This window comes from Trachurus japonicus, chromosome 1 (genome assembly GCF_045865225.1).
Source record: "Trachurus japonicus isolate A0001 chromosome 1, Traja_1.0".
Taxonomy (NCBI): domain Eukaryota; kingdom Metazoa; phylum Chordata; class Actinopteri; order Carangiformes; family Carangidae; genus Trachurus; species Trachurus japonicus.
The window spans coordinates 3,202,948-3,221,521 of record NC_140907.1 but is presented as its reverse complement, the minus strand read 5'-3'; the positions used below and the strand labels follow the sequence as shown (position 1 = coordinate 3,221,521).

Below are 18,574 nucleotides of genomic sequence, written 5' to 3'. Positions count from 1 at the left end.
AAAAGTATCAATTACCACAACAGCCTTTTGTTCAGATGCCACACAAACAATTCATCTGCAGCTGTGTATCAAAAACTGGAAAGAAAATAGAGGAAGTTGAAAAATTACTATGTAGCCTAATACTCAGCAGGCATAGGGATTTATATGGCCTATTACACAGCAGGCCTGGTAATGTTTCTTTTTATGTCACAACTAAGACCTTTTACAGCAAACTGATTTGTCAAACACAGGTGAAACCATTAACAGTATTAATTGCTGCATTAGGCTCCATCACTACAGCTGCTGGAGGAGAGTCATGATTAACATAAGATGTTTCACCTGTGCTATTAATTGCCTGCTGTGACAACTCAAAGCGCCTGATCTAAAGAAAGGTGTATGGGCTCGCAGTGTCTCCCTGTTAAACATGAACTGGTGTTGGTTGCTTTAATCCAGAGACCAATCAACTAAAAAAGAGGAAACTATGGTTTATTTACAGGATCATGTTGACCTGGGGGTGATACCGTACATGATACACATAACTGAATCAGAATAATGTAGCCTCAGCCTGTACCTAGGTGGTTGCAGTCAAGTTATGCAGCCTATCATAATCCCCCTCACTGTGCTCATTCCTTTGTTTGGCCAGTCCAGTCTGTAGGGGGCAGTGTCAGGTTATCACCAACTCTCTTTCTCTCTACCGCTGTGGCTCCTGCTAAAACATGGAGTGGCTAATCTGTCGTTGATACAATGATAGATTTTCGGGATTCGTGGAAATATCGTCAAAAATGAAGGAAATGTTTTATGAGTTAGATTAATGCGATATGATTTAATGTTCTCTATGGTTAGGTTTGGGATAAAACTGTACAAATTAGTTGTATAATTGGTCAGGAAATCCATTCCCGTGTTGGAGATCCACTGCGGGCTTTGTGCGCGCCTCCCCCGGCTGTCTCCAACTGTCAGTCCGTGGCTCCGGGAGGAGAGGCGGGTAAAAATGTAAACAGTGAGCCGCTCTGATGGAGACTCCTGTTTCGTAGCTTGTAGGACTTCTTTTTGCCGCTCTCACAGCAGAGGTACCACCACAGAGCTGCTCCTCTCATGTTCAGCCTGCTCTCTCACCGCTTCTCTGTATTGTGACGGTACCGGTGTTGGTAATAAACTCTCTCCAGCCTGAAGTAGCTCTCTGTGTTAGCTTGCTAGGTAACAGCTCGGCAGCTAACGCTAACAAAGACACCAGCTTTACGTTCATATTTTCACGTTAGCACCTTTTAACATCACTACCTGCTGTGTCCTGATGCAACTTGATGGAGGACTACGACAGCTTTGTGCAGCGTTGTCTCTCCCAGCTGAGGGAAAGTGAGGAGGAGGAGGAGGAGGAGGAGGGAGACAGCACAGCCTCGCCTCCATCCTCTCTCATCCGTGTCTATGGACGACCCATCCTTCCCCCCCTGGTATGGTATATGTTATTCAGAGTCAATTAATTAAGACTGTGGACTGTGACTTTAGTTAATAACGCACATTAAACAGCAGTAGGCTGTAGACTGCCACTGTGCTAGGTCTCTGAGCAGGGCCGTTGCTAGGAATTCTGGGCCCCCTGAAATAATACTAAAGTGGGCCCCTGACTTTTCCACTTTTTTTCTTAGACTACGTATGTATTATAATTTTTTATTTAGCCTACTTTGTTTTGATGTTAATGCAGCATTACTATGAGTATTAGTCAATGTCTTATGCAGAATAGTTCAATCATACAAAGATTAGACTACTGGGGGGTTTTGTGGGCCCCACTAGGCGCTGGGCCCCTAGAGTTATCATCACCTTTCTCCCCTAAACGGCCCTGCTCTGAGCTGTGTAGACATCGCACCGCCCACTGGCCTACAAACACAACCAGTGTTTGTAAGAAAGTGTTCAAACTATCAATATTCAAGTGATGTTTCCCAAGATGTGGACTCTTATTCTTGGTTGTGAATGTAATCTTCAATGGATCTCAGTCCAGGATGATTTAGTGTAATGTAACCAGCCCTAACATGCATTTTCATTGTTTCTTGACATCTTGTACCCCACAATCAATTGATTAATCAAAAGGTGTTAGACAGACTGAATAGTGCAATAATGCAGTCCTTGTGTGACATGTGCATGACATCCCATGTCTGCTTTCTGATGATAACAGCTCTCAGAGGAGCAGAGGGAGGAGATGCAGCGACACAGAGATGCAGCACAGAAATCTGCAGGACACAGAAAGCTGAGAGATGACCCAAGAATGGCCTTTGTCCAAACCATACTGCAAAGTGTACAGGTAACCAAAATCTAACTAGTTCCACTTTTCTATTAGCAAGCTGAATATGTGCTTGTATTTATGTGCAGTTTTTTTTTTTTTTTAAATGAATGGAGTTATTGTTAAACATTATGTCCTCCCATGTCTCTCCAACTTGCAGCTGAGGAACACACCAACACTGGAGGAGTTGCTTCAGGAGTCAGAGAACAGAAAATCTTTATTTTCTCACAACACCAGCAATGAATCAGTGTCACAGAACAATTTGTTAAGTGCTACAAAGAATAGTCTGTTGCTCTCACCACCCCCTTTAAAGCAAGGAAAGGATGGGCTCTCTCCTCCTCCAATGACATCAACAATGTATAGTGCCTTTTTCACTCCTGATGTAGTACCTCAGCCAAGCGACCCCGAAGGATGCCTTGTTGACCGACATGACAGCCAACAGGGATCACCGCCAAGTTTCCTTAACGGCGTGAGCCACCAGTCACTGTCCTCAGGTTATGTGACTTATGACAATGTGGAAAACACCATCAGTATCCCTGGAACGATTGATGCAGGGAGCGAGAGCCACGGCTTTGGCTGCACAGAGGGAGCTCATAGTATTGGTGGCTTCTTTCTTCACAGCACATCACACACAATTGCCAAGATGCCAGAAATTATTAGCCACCCTCCCATAGATGGAGAGGAATTAGAGAGGAGTGGACTGGAGCCATTGTTTTGTGATAACTTAACAGCAGGAGAAGACATTTGTTGTTCCTCGGTCCAAGAGGATCTGGTCAGATGTAACCGTTTACCAGCTGAAAACAGTCACCTGGAAAACACACAGAGTCCCAGTCCTCAGCCCAGCACAGTACTTGACCTTACCAACGATCACATTTTGGACAGAAGTGAGGACCCAGTCTTTTCAGACAATCCCGATTTATCAGAGACATTAAGCACCCGTCACTGTGCAACACCAGAACTGCACAGTCAGCAAGAACCCACAGAATCAGAACCTGCACACGGCCAAGTGGATGAAGCGCAGCTATCTGAGGAGCCTTATCACATGAGCCTCCAGGCCCTGCTGAAGAAGTCTCAGGAGTATCGGCGGCGCCAGCGGACGCTCAGGAGCCAAGCCAGAAACACTAAAATCCAGCAGCGGACTCAAGAACAGCCAAGAGCAAGGGCAGAAGAGCAGAGCCTCTCTGATAAGGAGAATGACGAGTCACCCTACAAGACTACTGCGACCGCAGAGGGAAAGAAATCTAAAGAGAGGAGAGACACTATTGAGACTGAGGAAACTTCACTAAAGAAATCCTGGGAAAGTGAGAGGACGACTGGAAGTGAGTTTGTTACGAAAAAGACCAATGCTAAATTGGAAAGCACTCATTCAACGGATACTGAGGAAAAAGTTGAGGAAGAAACAACTTTCAAGAATAATCAACTGAATAGTTCACACGAGCTCATTACAGAGCCTAAACAATTTGGCACCTTCATCCAGCAACAGCCTGTGTCGACAGAAGCCTCCCCAGTCCAGGAAGTCGTTCACTTGAACAGCGAGCAGAGCATCACCTCTCCAAATGGGACTTTGAACGGATTGGGGAAGTATCGCACAATCCCGGCACCTAATTTCTGTCTGAGTCCTGTTCACTGCAAAAGCAAAGTCAGTATCAGATCTGTAGAAGCTGTTGTCGGACATAAGGCCTCAAAGGGGAAAATTGTAGTAAATACTATGTTGAATGAAGATCATCAAAATAGTCACACAGCACTTCACTCTGCTGTGGCTCTCATGGTGGAAGGCAATGTTACAAACGTGTCAGCCAGGAGTTCAGCTCACATAGATCAGCTCGAGTCAAACCTATCCAGTCTAAAAGTTCTGATCTCCGACCTCGAGTCCACCGTTAAAGAAAACCTGGAGAGCCACAGCCAAACTGACGGCAATATACAGAGCGAGTTTTGTTTTAAAGGTGTTGTGCAGTCTGAGCAGAGTAAGAACGATTCCGATTGGTGTGATGATGTTGATAGAAGCGATGCAGAATACAGCGAGTTGTTCGACAATAGCAAAAAAATGCACGAAGATACAGGACCCGAATCGGTCTTCAGCGATGCAGATGATCTTTCTCTCATCATGCAGGAGAAAGAAAAGGAGGGAATTAAATTAAAAGAGAACAGGCCAAAGAAAAGCTTAGCTACTGAGAGAGTGAAGGAAAAAGGAACAAGTAAAGGAGCGCTTACCAAGACCTATGGTCAGCAGCCACCGGCTAAATGTCTCCTGTCTGCGGCGCAGCAGAAGCGAATTCCTGAAGCATTCAGAAACGTTCCTTCTAAAATCCCGGTTCCCTGTAACGTGTCGGTGCTCTCGGACACCAGTAACCATCCAGCGGAGAGGAGGAACGAGGCGGCTGCGCAAGGTCATGACTCTTCTCACTCGCCGTCTCTCAACCAGTCGTATGATGTGGACACGCCATCTGGCCTGTGGCTCCTTGAAGGGCCAGGGTACGGCCTGGCCTTACAAGGTCAGCTCACGCAGGAGAAGCACCTGACCCCAGAGAGCGGTGGTGAAGGTCAGGGGGGCGTGTCCAAGGTCAAACGGAGACTGCTCATGCACATGACGGAAGATACACAGGACACGAGTGCAGATACCAACGGAGGAGCAGAATGTGTGGTCAGACCCGGCTCCAGCGCCGCTAGAGGTACGACCAGGACAAGGGTGTCAAAACAACACATAACATATAAATAAATAACATGTAGCACATGGGCTGCATTAGTCAGGATTTTGTCTGGCCAACAGTTTCTATGTAACACTCTGTTGTACTCACCAGTCTCAGCTGCAGTGCGGTGGTACGAAGACCGTGACAGCCAGAACAACGAGCAGGAGCAGCTGAAACAGACTCATGCTGCTCAGGTCAGAGCCCTGCAAGATGAACACAGGAGACAAGAAGAAGAACTACTGCAGGTAAGACTAAAGGATTGATTAGTAGCTATACTGTGTCAAGGCTGTTACGATGGAACAAAACTAAATAATAAATATACAATACACAATATATAATACAGTACAGCTGTAATCTTTAAAGTTCAACATTTTGGCAATTGGCCCATTGCCATAATCCCTATAGTTTTAGGAGTAGGTTTGTTACCTTTAATTGCCGGTGCAAGCTATTTTTAGAACGGCGGAGCAGAGCCGTGAGCTGCTCAGAGCTACGCTACGGAGGCTAATGGGATTTCTTGGTTTCCTTCATCAAACTCATCAAATACACAATCCAACAACTCCAAAACGCTCTGGTGGACAAGTTGTGACCTGCACATTCACCACGCTATGAGATAATAACAGAACGTTACGAGACAGAGTTGTTTTCAAGGCAAATGCAGAGACTGCTTGCTGAAAAACTGCCTCCGACAGGAATGTGCATGCATCTGTCTCGTAACGTTCTGTTATTATCTCATAGCGTGGTGAATGTGCAGGTCACAACTTGTCCACCAGAGCGTTGTGGAGTTGTTGGATTGTGTATTTGATGAGTTTGATGAGGGAAACCAAGAAATCCCATGAGCCTCCGTAGCGTAGCTCTGAGCAGCTCACGGCTCTACTCCACCGTTCTAAAAACAGCTTGCACCGACAATTAAAGGTAACAAACCCACTGCTATGACTATAGGGATTATGGCAATGGGCCAATTTGCCAAAATGTTGAACTATCCCTTTAAGTCTTTTTAGGATATGTGCAAACAAACCTTGTGTGTTGTAGGTATGCATTGTAGATAATAGAAGAAGTCAGAGCAGCTTGTAAGTTTTACAGACACACATCGGAATAGTGTGCCTCTGTTACAAGGCCGGCATGTGGAAAAGGTAAAGCAAAGAAAGCTGGGATTGTGGTTGTACATTTCCATAGATTTCCCCAAAAATCTAAAAGCTCAACATTTCCACAATTGGCTCTTTAGTGTAGAATGATAAAGAAAAATGTCAATTTTATCAATTTGAAACTAAATCTTATAAGTATGAGCTGTTTTACACAGATGCAGGTCTGCACACACACAGGCTTGAGACAGGAAAGGAAATGTTTTTTGGGGGTTATGGATTTGTTTTGCCAACAAGAGCAGAATATGTCTTCCTCTTGACTTCAAATGACAAGTTCTGCTTTGAGCAAAATAATAAGGAGAACAAGACAGCAACCCTGAAATTACATCTTTCTAAAACACAGAAACTACGGAACTTCTATTTTAACTCTAAATATGGCTCAAACACAGTCATTGACATTTCCTCTTTATCCCATTGGTCGGCTTCTTGCATGAGATTGCATCACATATTGCTGTACGTGATGCACTATGTAATCCCTGTACAGCTGCCATAACTCTCTCTAACAGGGATTTTGACTCCACACAAAGTCACCTAAGAGAAATTAAGAATTAATGTCCGGCCCGGGGTTTCCATCGTTTTAAAAGGAGAATGGACTGTGACAGTTTCCAAGCAATTCACTAAGCTGTGATACAACGGTGACCCTAAATGTTCTTAGGAAACTAGAAGCAGACGTTTGAAAGGCTCTGGCAATGTTACACACACACACATGCACTTACACACACACACACACATCAGCAACCGCCTACCTGTTAGAATCAGTGTCTGGAGACCTGGGTCGTGGGCAGACTACAGACATCTGCTCATTACAAGAGACCCTCAGACTCCTCTGTAAAAACACACACACACACACACACACACACACACACACAGGGATTCTACCATAAATGTTTCATTACATCCCTAAGAGGCGAGCTGGCATGGTCGCCTGTGTGTGCGTGTGCGCGCGCGTCTCTCTCTGTGTGTGTGTGTGTGTAAGACTTCAAGGACGCCTGCTGTTCACTGGCAACCAGTTCCTGTTTCTTCATCTTGTGTCTGTATTTGTTCTTGGCCACTGTCCTTGCCCTATTAATCACAATCTCTGTTTAATTTATGTATCCTTAACAACAATATAATTAACATAAGCTGTTTAATAAGAAGACTTCTTTTCGACTCCCCTCTGTCCTTCCATCATCTGTGATGTGATGAGAGAATGAGCTGGCTGGACTGTCTGGTGGAGGGAGGAGGGGGCCGAGGGAATTGACACAGAAAAGGAAAGGATAATTTGTTTAATTCATGAGCGTCTGTGGTTAAGTGCCAGATCGTCCCGCCGAGTGCCACCGCTAATGGTCCCTTATCTTTCTCCTCTTTTTTTTTTCCCCGGCTCTTCTCATCCCTCTCTTTGTTTTGTCTCATACCTCCTCCAACATCATTTTTACTCTCTGGGTGTATTAATTTTCTCCATCTCTCCTGTCTCATCATCCCTGTCATCCCTCTCCTCCTCTGCTCCCTCTCTCATTTCATCCCTCTTGCCTCCGTGCCCCATCTCTCCCCTTCTGTCTCTTTCTCTCTACCCTCAATTAATTTCTTCCTCCTGCTTCATTTGCCGTCTTTCCAATTCAATATTTTCCAACCTTGCCTGCTCCCAAATGCACATGTGCGTGCCTCCACGTGCGCACACACACACACACACACATTTCTCCTCTTATTTCCTCCTTCCACCCTTATGTCCTCATCCTCTCTCTCTCCCTCTCCCTGTCTCTCTCAGGCGTTAGCGGTGCGTTACCATCTCCTCCAGAGCATGTCCTTCCCCTGCTCCATGTCAACCTCACGTCTCAGGGACACGCTGACCTTTCCTACCCTCTCTCAGGTATTACCATCACATTTGTTCACTAATGTCAGTGATGCGAAAAGCTTGTCCTGCTTATCCTTGCATCCAGCGGCTTTCTATTCATCACCAGTTGGCTGACACGCTCAGGTGAAACAGATAGTTCCCCCTCGATGTCTGATCCCTCTACAGTAGCTCCTGTCATCTGTTACTCCTCCAGTATCCAACCCCACAACAGCAGCTCAGCATCAGTTAGTCTACATTTGTTCGACAAACATGCCCCTTTAATGCAACAGCTCTAGAATCAACAAGTGAGTGACAGCACATCAGCTACTTATTATTCCTCTTATTATTTCCTATTATAATGATGAGCTGTGAGTCCACTTGCGTTGATGCACTAAACAGATGCCAACCAAAAGACCTTGAGAATCTGCATGGGAAATTAATTGGTTGTCATTGATGGAATTAGCATTCTCCTCTGTCTTCCCCTCTGGTCCTCATTATTCACCCCTCTCATTATTCGTTCTCCCCTCCTCATCCTCTTCCTCAGTCCTCCAGCCCACGCTCGGAGCGCTACCGCCCCCTGCTGTCGGCGGCGGTGAAAGGTTTTCTGACTCGCAGGCTGCTGAGGACGGAGAGAGTGGCACAGCTGGTGCGCACCATCAAAGTAAGTAGAGATAGCAGTTTGACATCTGCCTATAGCAGCTCTCTGTCTTATTGCCATACAGTGAGCAAACATATGCAGATTAAAGGTTTGTGTGTGTGTGTATGTGTGTGTGTTTGGACTTGTAGGACACGCAGCAGTTCCTGCAGGCCTTGCAGCAGCAGCAGCAGCAGCAGCAGCAGAGTCCTGGCAGGGGAGAGCTCTGTAGCAGACAGGACCTCTTATTGAAGGAGAGAGTCACACTGCAGGTATGAAGGCTAACACATGTTGCAAACATCTGTTAACCTCTCTCCACGTCTCTTCTACATTGACAACTGGGCAATTATTCCCTCCATTAGCAGTTACCACAACAGAGATTGTGATTACACGCGTTCATTCGAGCTATCATCGGCTGTGTAATTGTTTGCCCCTCCAGCTGCGCGCCGCACGTTACGAGGTCTACGACATATTCTTCAGCCTGTCAGCCGGAGAGAGGATGCAGCTCATCAGCTGGGACAGAGAGCTGGCCAGGGAGAGAGAGCTCAGACTGCAGGTAACCTTCACAGAGACTCTGAAAAAACTGGAAATAAATGTACACATTAGGGGTTCCTCACGTTAAACAGTGGAATCATTACAATTGAAGCCAAAAAAGACACAGCAGCAGGATTAGAAACTGGGAAAGTCTTGTTGTGGTCCACGCAGAATTTTATATTGAAATACTATCACAGCCAGTAATACACAGTTTGAGTTTCCAGGGCCAAAACCACACACTACATTTAAATACCAGCATTTAAAGGGATAGTTCAACATTTTGGCAATTTGGCCCATTGCCATAATCCCTACAGCTTTAGGAGTAGGTTTGTTACCTTTAATTGTCGGTGCAAGCTATTTTTAGAACGATGGAGCAGAGCCGCAAGCTGCTCAGAGCTACGCTACAGAGGCTAATCTTGGTTTCCCTCATCAAACTCATCAAATACACAATCCAACAACTCCAAAACGCTCTGGTGGACAAGTTGTGACCTGCACATTCACCACGCTATGAGATAATAACAGAACGTTACCAGACAGAGTTGTTTTCGAGGTAAATTCATGCAAAACAGCTGATGCGCGTTCCTGTTAGGGGCAGTTTTTCAGCAAGCTGTCTCTGAATTTACCTTTAAAACAACTCTGTCTCGTAATGTTCTGTTATTATCTCATAGCGTGGTGAATGTGCAGGTCACAACTTGTCCACCAGAGCGTTTTGGAGTTGTTGGATTGTGTATTTGATGAGTTTGATGAGGGAAACCAAGAAATCCCATGAGCCTCTGTAGCGTAGCTCTGAGCAGCTCACGGTTCTGCTCCACCGTTCTAAAAACAGCTTGCACCGACAATTAAAGGTAACGAACCTACTCCTGAAACTATAGGGATTATGGCAGTGGGCCGATTTGCCAAAATGTTGAACTATCCCTTTAATTACAGCAGTTATAGTTTTAATCATTCGTATCTAAAAAATACCATTATGTTTTATTACTGTCTCCAACATTTCACACTAGTGCTTTTAGCGCTCATTCTTCCACCTTTTGTGGTTTACACTGAACCAAACAAGCTGACATATTGCCACCCCAGTGTGTCATTTAAGATGCTAGCCTGCCAGAATTAGAGGTGTCATGTAACACAACTGGCTGCCACGGCAGACATCAATTCAGCTGTGTGACCCCAAGGCGGGGCAACGATATCCCCTCACTCTGCACTCGGCACTACATTACCACCTTGGTTGTGATTGTTGGAGTATTTACTTTAAAAAAAATTTTGAATAGGCAGAAATCACTGGTATATTGAGCCTGCATTTTTTCAGTGTACATTACCTTTATATTAATATGTAATTAATGTGAAGAGTGTAATAATATTTTCTTGTGTGTGTGCTTACTGTATGTACTGTAGAGTGGACAGTACACAGGCCAGTCCAGAGGAAAGACTTCTCTCTCAGCTGCAACACAGAAATCCCTGGAGAGGAAGAGAGGAGTGATGTGAGTGTGCTAGTCCTGTGTGCTTTAGGTCTTTGAATAACTTGTGTTTTCTTGTGGTGTGTGCACATGGAAGCAGTTATTACAGTCACAATACAGAATGAAGGAATCTCTGTCTTAAACCTCAGCTCTGCTGGTGCCTCCAATCTGATGTCATAATGTTAGTTACTGCACCATAGTAAAACCTATAACACTGCATGTCATCATTCAACAACCTATGCAGTTATAATTCCTGAACTCACATTTTTCAGAAGTGCCCCCTAATTGTCACAGCTTGCCAAAAGTTCTTCATTATTTTAATGATCTGAAACTCTTGTACCAAATGGTAAGGAAATCTTTTTTTTTTCCCATTGTCAGCAGCTTAAAACTGTCTTCTCTCCAATTCAGGATCCAGAAAAAAGCAGCAGAAAGGCAGAGGGGTGTTGCAACGAGGACTGGACATAAGACTGGAGTCTCTGCAGAGCAGCCGCTGGAAACCAAACGAGGACAGTTCAGAGCAAATCCACAGAGGATTCCCAAAAGCACTTCCTCCACTAGACCCCGATGACACTTTCCTAATTGGCCCCAGTGAGGACTCCTAATAAGGCCTCTAGTGATTAAATGAATATTGTAGAACTAATCATCTGAGAATTTACAAATCCAAAATCGAGATTCGACACAAAGTGATGCCTGTTGCTGACTAGCATTTTTTAATTTAATTTCCAGACTTTTGGGAATTTTTTTTTTTTTACTCCCTCAACCACAGTATATATTATCATAATGACAATAGTTCATAGAAAGGGTTATTCTTTACCAGGCCCTTTCCCCTTTTTCTCAATATGTCACTAGGAAAATGTTTTGTTGTCAAAAACACAGCAGACACAGTCATAAATTATATTAATGATGGTTCCAGTCAGTAGGCTGGGTTTTCCCAACCCGAGGATCAGGAGGTAGATCTTGTGAGACGATTAGCAGTGGAAAGCAGCAAGCACGTATTTATGTAACACTAGATTACAGGGGTTTTGGTTGTATTTTTCTATTCAGTTTCTGGGCCAGGCTTCTTAAAATTTCTCAGACAGGTCTTTGTGTGATGGAAAAAATACTCTAGCATATTGTTTACCTGTATACGTGCAACCGGTGATGAAGGCTATTAATTACCCTGGTGTTGCTTACCCCTGCTACACTGTTAAATTTTCCCCCATGAAAGTTTTATTGAACTGTTAATTACTTGAATGTGCTTTTCAGTGTTTCTCCAGAAGCCCAATGCTAAGCCTGTGCTCTGTAGGTGGGACTAGCACATTTAATTTCTCCTGTTCAGTTCAGCTTCTTCATATTTATGTGCCTGGTTAATTGCCACAAAAAACAAACAGACAACACAGACAATCTACTGATGTATTAGCACACAACTCTTCAAGTGTATTTATAGTATTTTTGTACTCAAATGCGCACATGTCCAAATGTTAATACCCAGCGTGAAGTTGGCTTTGATGCTACTGCTTTAATTAATGGTGTCTTACTAAAGTGTTGCCTTACTTGTCCTAGAGTCCTGGGATTACATTTTAGCCAAAACACACACAAGCATTTACAGTTTTGTTTATTCACATGTATTTTTGGATCTGTTTCGTTTGTTATTTATTTGTACGTGACTGGCAATAAATGTTTGTTAATATTTTGAAGTGGATGTGAGGTTTGTCTTAGCTCAGAGTTGATAAAAGCTGTCTTCAGACTCCCAGCAGCAGGGGGCGCTGCTCGCTGTTTCCTCCCGATACGGACGACTTCCGGCCCGGCTGTCGTTGGCCGCTGGTGTAGTCAGTGAGCTTTGTTTTGAATAGAAAGCCACTACTCAGCTGATGGAAAACAGGATGGCAGAGGAGGCTGGTACCGGTGTTTCTTCACGGGCTGAGAGAAAAGCGTTAGAAAAAGCCAAAATACTGCAACGGGAAAGCGAGAGGGAGGTTTTCAGACTGGTAAGACGAGAAAATGGCATGTTTAGAGCTACGAGTGCCGAGCTAGGTGGCTAAAACAGCAACATATTAACTTCCAGTGTAGCTATGTCGACTCTCTGAGCCTGACTGACCAGGGTTTTCATTTAAGGTCGGACGAGTGTTGAAGAAACCGGAGGCTGAGCGGTCAGAGGAGGAGGCCGCCGTGTTGCTGCTGCACACAGACACCGTGGAGGAGCTCGGCAAGAGACAAGTCCGCAGAAATGTGGTGAAGAGGAAGCAGGAGGAGGTGAGGCTCAGGCTGACTGACTGCCAGGCCCTCTGAGCTGAGAGCTGACCGTCTCACTCTGGCTTCTCCTGGCTTTAGCTTTGTGTAGTTCAGGTTATCCTACTGTATCTTATCCAGGTTGCTTTTCACGTAGGTTGCTATGTGATGTTGAAAGAAATGAAGCCTGTTTCAGTTTAAATGCCTCATGGCCCCCGAGTTATTTGTCCATAGTCTTAAATAGATGCTATTCATTGTAGTATAAAGATATGAACATACGTAGGTATGAAGTTCAAGTGCCCCTTCATGATGGCATTCTGTTATTAACACATGTCTGAACATGTTGGCATCCTGCAACAAGTTTAAGCACTAAAAAACACATTAAATATTATATACTTGACAGCAATTAATCACAATATGCTTCTAATGTAAAATTGTTTTTTTCTTCAGCTGTCAGATAAAATATAATGTTATGTATTTGCACAAATATTTATACAGTGTTAACAAACCTGAAAATCTAAAAATAACTGTAGGCTATGGCCCTTCCTGTCTGTGGGTTTATAAAAGGGTGTGGATGTACGTGGTTGTAAATGGCTCAAATGATGATTATAGAAACCTGTTGTTGTAACAGCTTCATACAACAGATGTGTGTGGTGACAGGTCATTGAATTAAAATATTTTGACTTTCTGTAATTTCTGCAGGTGTTTGATGATGCTGAGGAACTGAAGAGTAAAGTCAGACAGCTGGCTGTGGCGGTCAAACAAGCAAATCACCTGGTGGTTTACACAGGAGCTGGGATCAGTACAGTATGTACTCAACTAAACTAACCACTGCATGTCCAGTTTGTTTCTCCTTTTCTACTGATGCAATACTGATGATTTCTTTCCTTTCAGGCAGCTTCCATCCCAGACTACAGGGGCCCTAATGGGGTGTGGACACAGCTACAGAAGGGACGCACTGTCAGGTGAGATATGTAGCAGCCATTACTGATGTCACATTAGCTGCATATTTTCTTAAAGTGAACTAAACTCGTCTATCTTGTCTCTTTTTACAAATAGTTTGTCTGACCTGAGTAAAGCAGAGCCAACAGTCACACACATGTCCATCCGGATGCTACATAAAGAAAAAATGGTATGTGAGATTTAGATGGATAAATTATTCTGTTAAAGCAGAAGTAAGCGATCCGGTCGTTTTGACTAACTTCGTTAGTTAGCAGCCCCCGCCCTCGTCATGGATCTATTGGTCCTCGTCCCTACGTCACCACATTCACGTGCATCCCTTGGCTGCACACACAGCCCTTCATGCCGTTCTCTCTCCTCATTGGATAAAGCTTGTAGGATACAAGGAAGTATACAAGAAGTTTTCTCCTCGGCTTACAGCAGAGCAGAGTGACTGACAGACCCGTGTTTCGGACCAAACACTCTATGTAAGTGATTGCTGTCGGAAGATATAACTATTTAAGACTTATATTAACACAAATATTCCGCTTACTTCTGCTTTAACTTCCCTGTTAGTAGTTATTGTTGATAATACACATATATATTACATTTCTTTTCTGTCTCTGAAGGTAAAACATGTCGTGTCTCAAAACTGTGATGGACTTCACCTGCGTAGCGGTCTACCCAGAAATGCCCTGTCTGAGCTCCATGGAAACATGTTTATTGAGGTGAGACACGCGTCTCAGACTTCCAGCAGATGTCCACATAACAGCTTCCTGAGTTCTACAACGTCCACCTGCTAAAAAGAATCAAATGTTCAAAAACTTTTTTTTAAAGTATATTTTGGGCCTTTAATTGATAGGACAGCTATAGGGAAATAAGAAATTATGCCCTCACATGCCATCATACTTGAGAAAAAAACTGCAGTGTTTATATCAGATGGATAGTGAGTAAACCTCAGAACGCAGTACACACATGAACATCCGCCCTCAGTTTGAGTCATGTGTGGGCCTCAGATCTGTTTCACCGTTGTTTCTGAGGTGCATCTCTGAAGTGCTGCTGGTTGAAAACTCCTTTTGAACATCAGCGTGATGTTTAAAAAAAAAAAAAAAAAAACTACTAAAACCCCTCCACAACAGCTCCAGTCACTCAATTTCACACATGGCCTGGGGGTGGGGTGGGGGCTCTGTAGACGTAGGTGCTGAGGCTTCTGTCATCTTCAATGCGCATCACAGCAGACTATCTTCTCTGACACCCTCCTGAGTGAAGTGATGTTGCTGTTCACGGCATTGATGTTTCCTGTGAAGGCTGTGAAGAGTTTATTGTAAATCACTGCCTCCACAGACAGCCAGAAACACATAATAATAGGCACCTGTATTGTCTGTGAATAAGCTAAAGAAAATGTTGTCATGACATCCATACAAATAGATACACCAGGTATTTACCAAGAGATTGCTTTTGGATTTTACACCAACCCAAACTGAGTTGTCCTAACGTGCTTGTTTCACGTCCTGTCCTTAGGTGTGTGTATCCTGCTCCCCGGTCAGGGAGTATGTGCGTTTATTTGACGTGACAGAGCGGACGTCTCTGCATAGGCACGGGACCGGCCGCAGGTGCAGTCACTGTTGCGGCGAACTCAGGGACACCATAGTGCACTTTGGGGAACGTGGGACACTGGAGCAACCTCTTAACTGGAGGGGAGCTGCAGAGGCTGCCAACGAGGCAGATGTTATCCTCTGTTTAGGCTCCAGTCTGAAGGTAGGTTTTATAACCACAGTGAGCCTGTAAATGTAATGCAGCCCAGTTGTAGACTCAACAGGATGGATGGTCATAAGGTTTATGTATCAGCTGTTGTATTCAATATATTCACTTTTTTCTGAATGGGGGGAAATAACGCAAGGCAAGATTATCTGTATAGCCCATTTTTACATGAAGATGAGCTGTTTATATGAGCAGCTGGCAGACATTGATATTCTTGTTTACTGTAGATCCTGACTGGATTTATAAATGAACTTTCAATCTCAAACCAGTCCTTCAGTCCGACGAATTATTAGGGCCACATTGACAAATAAAAATCACAAACTTCGAGAATAAAGTCATAAATCTACGACTTTATTCTCGTAAATTTACGACTTTATGCTCGTAATGTTATGACTTTTTTCTCGTAGGAAATGTACGACTTATTCTCGTAAATTTACGACTTTATTCTTGTAATGTTATGACCTTTTTCTCGTAGGAAATGTACGACTTTATTCTCGTAAATTTACGACTTTATTCTTGAAGTCTGTTTTTTTGTTGTTGTTGTTTTTTCTCAATGTGGCCCTAATACTCTGTCGTACTTCAGTATGTTGCTGCCATTGTAAATCTTTTTGGCTATGCACATTTTTGAAACACTGCTTTGAGCTTTTATTCTATTAGTTACATTTGGACAGTGTAAAACTGAATGAAACTAAATATGTGACAATTCACACTTTGTGAATGTTTTCAGCCTTTGTATGACCTTGGGGAGAAATCAGAAGATGTTTGTTTTGTTGCAGCTGCTTGTTTCTGTAGTTACAGTTCTGAATAATGATTATCATCAGTTACATAACAAAGTAACTGGCATGTAGACTCACAATTTATTCTAAAAGGTTTATTTTATTATTTTTTCACGTAGCATGTTCTTCACTCTGCCTTTTGTATTTCCAGGTGCTGAAGAAATATGCCTGTCTGTGGTGCATGAACAGACCAGCAAGCAAAAGGCCCAGACTGTACATTGTCAACCTCCAGGTACATGTGGTTTTGACATTTTAAGTGCTAACATTAAAAAACGGAAGCTCTGGCAGCTCATTGGCTGATAATGTGTCTGTGTGTCTGTTCTAGTGGACACCAAAAGATGATCTGGCTCTGTTGAAAATTAATGGCAAGTGTGATGATGTCATGAAACTCCTAATGGAAGAACTGAACTTTCAGATTCCCACGTATGACAGGTATGAAGTAATTATACACTAGTAAAACATTTGAATAATATTAAAACATCTTAAGAGACTAAAACTGATTAAAATTGTTTTCTTCATCCTATCCCATCAGGGCAGAGGATCCCATCTTCAGTCTGGCCACACCTCTGCGGCCAGAGGAGGAAGACAGCCATAGCCGTGATGTCATAGCTGTCCCTGATGGGCAGCAGGACTGCTCAGCGTCTCCTGGGGGACAAGCAGAGGAGGCCACAGCCGTGCAGGGCGGCTGGTTTGGACGAGGCTATGGTAAAGGAAGGAAGAAGAAAAAAGCTGTATAACTGAGGCAACTTTATAGACTGCATACACTTAGCTGGTGTATGTTGTGGACCCCAGTGATTCATCCCAGTCAGGAATTCAAATTCCAGTCCCAAGAGGACAGCCTGGACTTGATCTTCCAAGGTGCTTTTGTCTGTGCTGTTTATTGTTTTGCCTGCATTGGTATTGTTTGAGATGAAGAAAAATAAGATTGGATATTTGCCATTTGTAAATGGCTCTTGCACCATTAAGTATTTTACACAAGCAGTCATTTTGTTATGCTACTCTCATTTCTAATGTTACTATTTTTAGGGCAGCTAAGATAGCTGGGTTAGTCAGAGCCCAGTCAGCATAACATCTATGTAATTAATTCAGTCTAAGCAACAAAACCATGAAATTATTATAATGGAATTTAAAAAATAGCACTAGGAAAGCTTTTTTTAGTGTATCTCTCAAAATGTGGCAGGAAGAATGTTTCACCATTTGATGCACAGCTTCTGTGGTCAGCTGTAATCCAGATAGTCACAATGGATAGCAAGAGTGACCAGCATGGAAACCACATCTGCATCATTATCAATATAATGTCTTTACAGTCATGTTTGAAGCCTGCAGGTGTTGAATGAAAGTTGGTAATGGGGCAACACGCCACTGGGTTAAGCATTAGAAGGCCATAAAGTGTAAGTGATTGTATGCACGTCTGTATTATCTATTAGTGTAACGTGAGCGAGTTGGTGTTTATAAGTAGCAAATACCAGAAGAAAACCAAAGGCCATATTTTTGGATTCTGTACTGCCACACAGAACGAGTTTCTAAAAGATTGAGGAGATCAGACATTTACTGCATTTATTGTTTAGACTAAAATATATTTTTATAGTCTTTTTGAAACAGGTTAAGCTGACATTGTTAAATGTACCTAACTCAACAGAGCTTATTTGTGTTTTTATATTATTATTTTAAGTTATTTTTGTTTACTGAAATGATTTCCTGAACTCACACTAAACCTACACTCTGCTGTCGTCATCATCTGCTCTCCTCAGGTCTGCAGGCTACATAGTACATCTACTACTGTAGCTTGGTTTACTGAAGTTGTTCCTTTATGTTTACATTTTTTTTTTATCTCCTGTGTTTACAGCTCTGTAGGAAGGAAAGCAGCAGAGTTTTGTATTTTGATCAGTGGTTAGTTTGTCAGGTTATGTTACAAGTTACCCTGGTGATAGAAAACCACCAAATAGGTGTCTATTAATTTGTCTCAGGAAGATCCGGTGGTATTAATAACATCACATCCTATCGTGTCAGAACTTGTGAAAGACCAGTCTAGCCATGATAAACTAGTGTTCAGCATTCCTAAACTCAAACCAGTGCTAATACTGGATGTGAAGACTCATAAGTTGTCTCTGTATTTTGCAAAAGAAATGTTGTTGTATATGTGAGACAATAAAGTGTTCCTCATTTTAAGTTGCCTGTTCATGATCATTTACATTTTCACAGGACAGCTGATTTTTAGTTTTGATAGTGTGGCTCAATCTTTTATGTTAATTAAGCATATTTTGTGCTTTGAGTTGACCAATGGGTACATTCAATTCAAAATAATATATTATATTATTTGGATAGATAGCTCTGAAACTTATGACACTTCAAGATTGTGTCTTTGGGTTTCAAATTTAATTTCTGTCAAC

The 18,574-nt window shown here is 43.1% G+C and overlaps 2 protein-coding genes across 2 annotated transcripts; both read left to right on the top strand.

The window, feature by feature from the left end:
• The first annotated feature begins 916 nt into the window (after positions 1-916).
• Positions 917-12,176, top strand: cp110 (centriolar coiled-coil protein 110). Its single transcript, XM_085784436.1, has 10 exons — positions 917-1,424; positions 2,141-2,266; positions 2,406-4,914; positions 5,050-5,177; positions 7,816-7,917; positions 8,426-8,542; positions 8,668-8,787; positions 8,955-9,071; positions 10,439-10,524; positions 10,909-12,176. The coding sequence occupies exons 1-10, from the start codon at positions 1,278-1,280 to the stop codon at positions 11,066-11,068; spliced, it is 3,612 nt and encodes a 1,203-aa protein (XP_085640562.1). The 5' UTR covers positions 917-1,277; the 3' UTR covers positions 11,069-12,176.
• An 89-nt stretch (positions 12,177-12,265) lies between these two features.
• On the top strand, positions 12,266-18,353 carry sirt7 (sirtuin 7). The gene is made up of 10 exons (XM_085784563.1): positions 12,266-12,467; positions 12,595-12,732; positions 13,411-13,515; positions 13,603-13,673; positions 13,768-13,840; positions 14,277-14,375; positions 15,169-15,405; positions 16,336-16,416; positions 16,510-16,616; positions 16,717-18,353. The coding sequence occupies exons 1-10, from the start codon at positions 12,351-12,353 to the stop codon at positions 16,919-16,921; spliced, it is 1,233 nt and encodes a 410-aa protein (XP_085640689.1). The 5' UTR covers positions 12,266-12,350; the 3' UTR covers positions 16,922-18,353.
• The last annotated feature ends 221 nt before the right edge of the window (positions 18,354-18,574 follow it).

What these genes read in the sequence shown, in the direction of transcription:
- sirt7 (XM_085784563.1), top strand. Translation starts at nt 12,351, where the DNA reads ATGGAAAACAGGATGGCAGAGGAGGCTGGTACCGGTGTTTCTTCACGG. An exon ending in CAGAAGGGACGCACTGTCAG is followed by an intron (nt 13,674 to 13,767) that starts GTGAGATATGTA and finishes TTTTACAAATAG; the next exon opens with TTTGTCTGACCTGAGTAAAG. An exon ending in TGTACATTGTCAACCTCCAG is followed by an intron (nt 16,417 to 16,509) that starts GTACATGTGGTT and finishes TGTCTGTTCTAG; the next exon opens with TGGACACCAAAAGATGATCT.
- cp110 (XM_085784436.1), top strand. Translation starts at nt 1,278, where the DNA reads ATGGAGGACTACGACAGCTTTGTGCAGCGTTGTCTCTCCCAGCTGAGG. An exon ending in AGGAGAGAGTCACACTGCAG is followed by an intron (nt 8,788 to 8,954) that starts GTATGAAGGCTA and finishes TTGCCCCTCCAG; the next exon opens with CTGCGCGCCGCACGTTACGA. An exon ending in AGAGAGAGCTCAGACTGCAG is followed by an intron (nt 9,072 to 10,438) that starts GTAACCTTCACA and finishes TATGTACTGTAG; the next exon opens with AGTGGACAGTACACAGGCCA.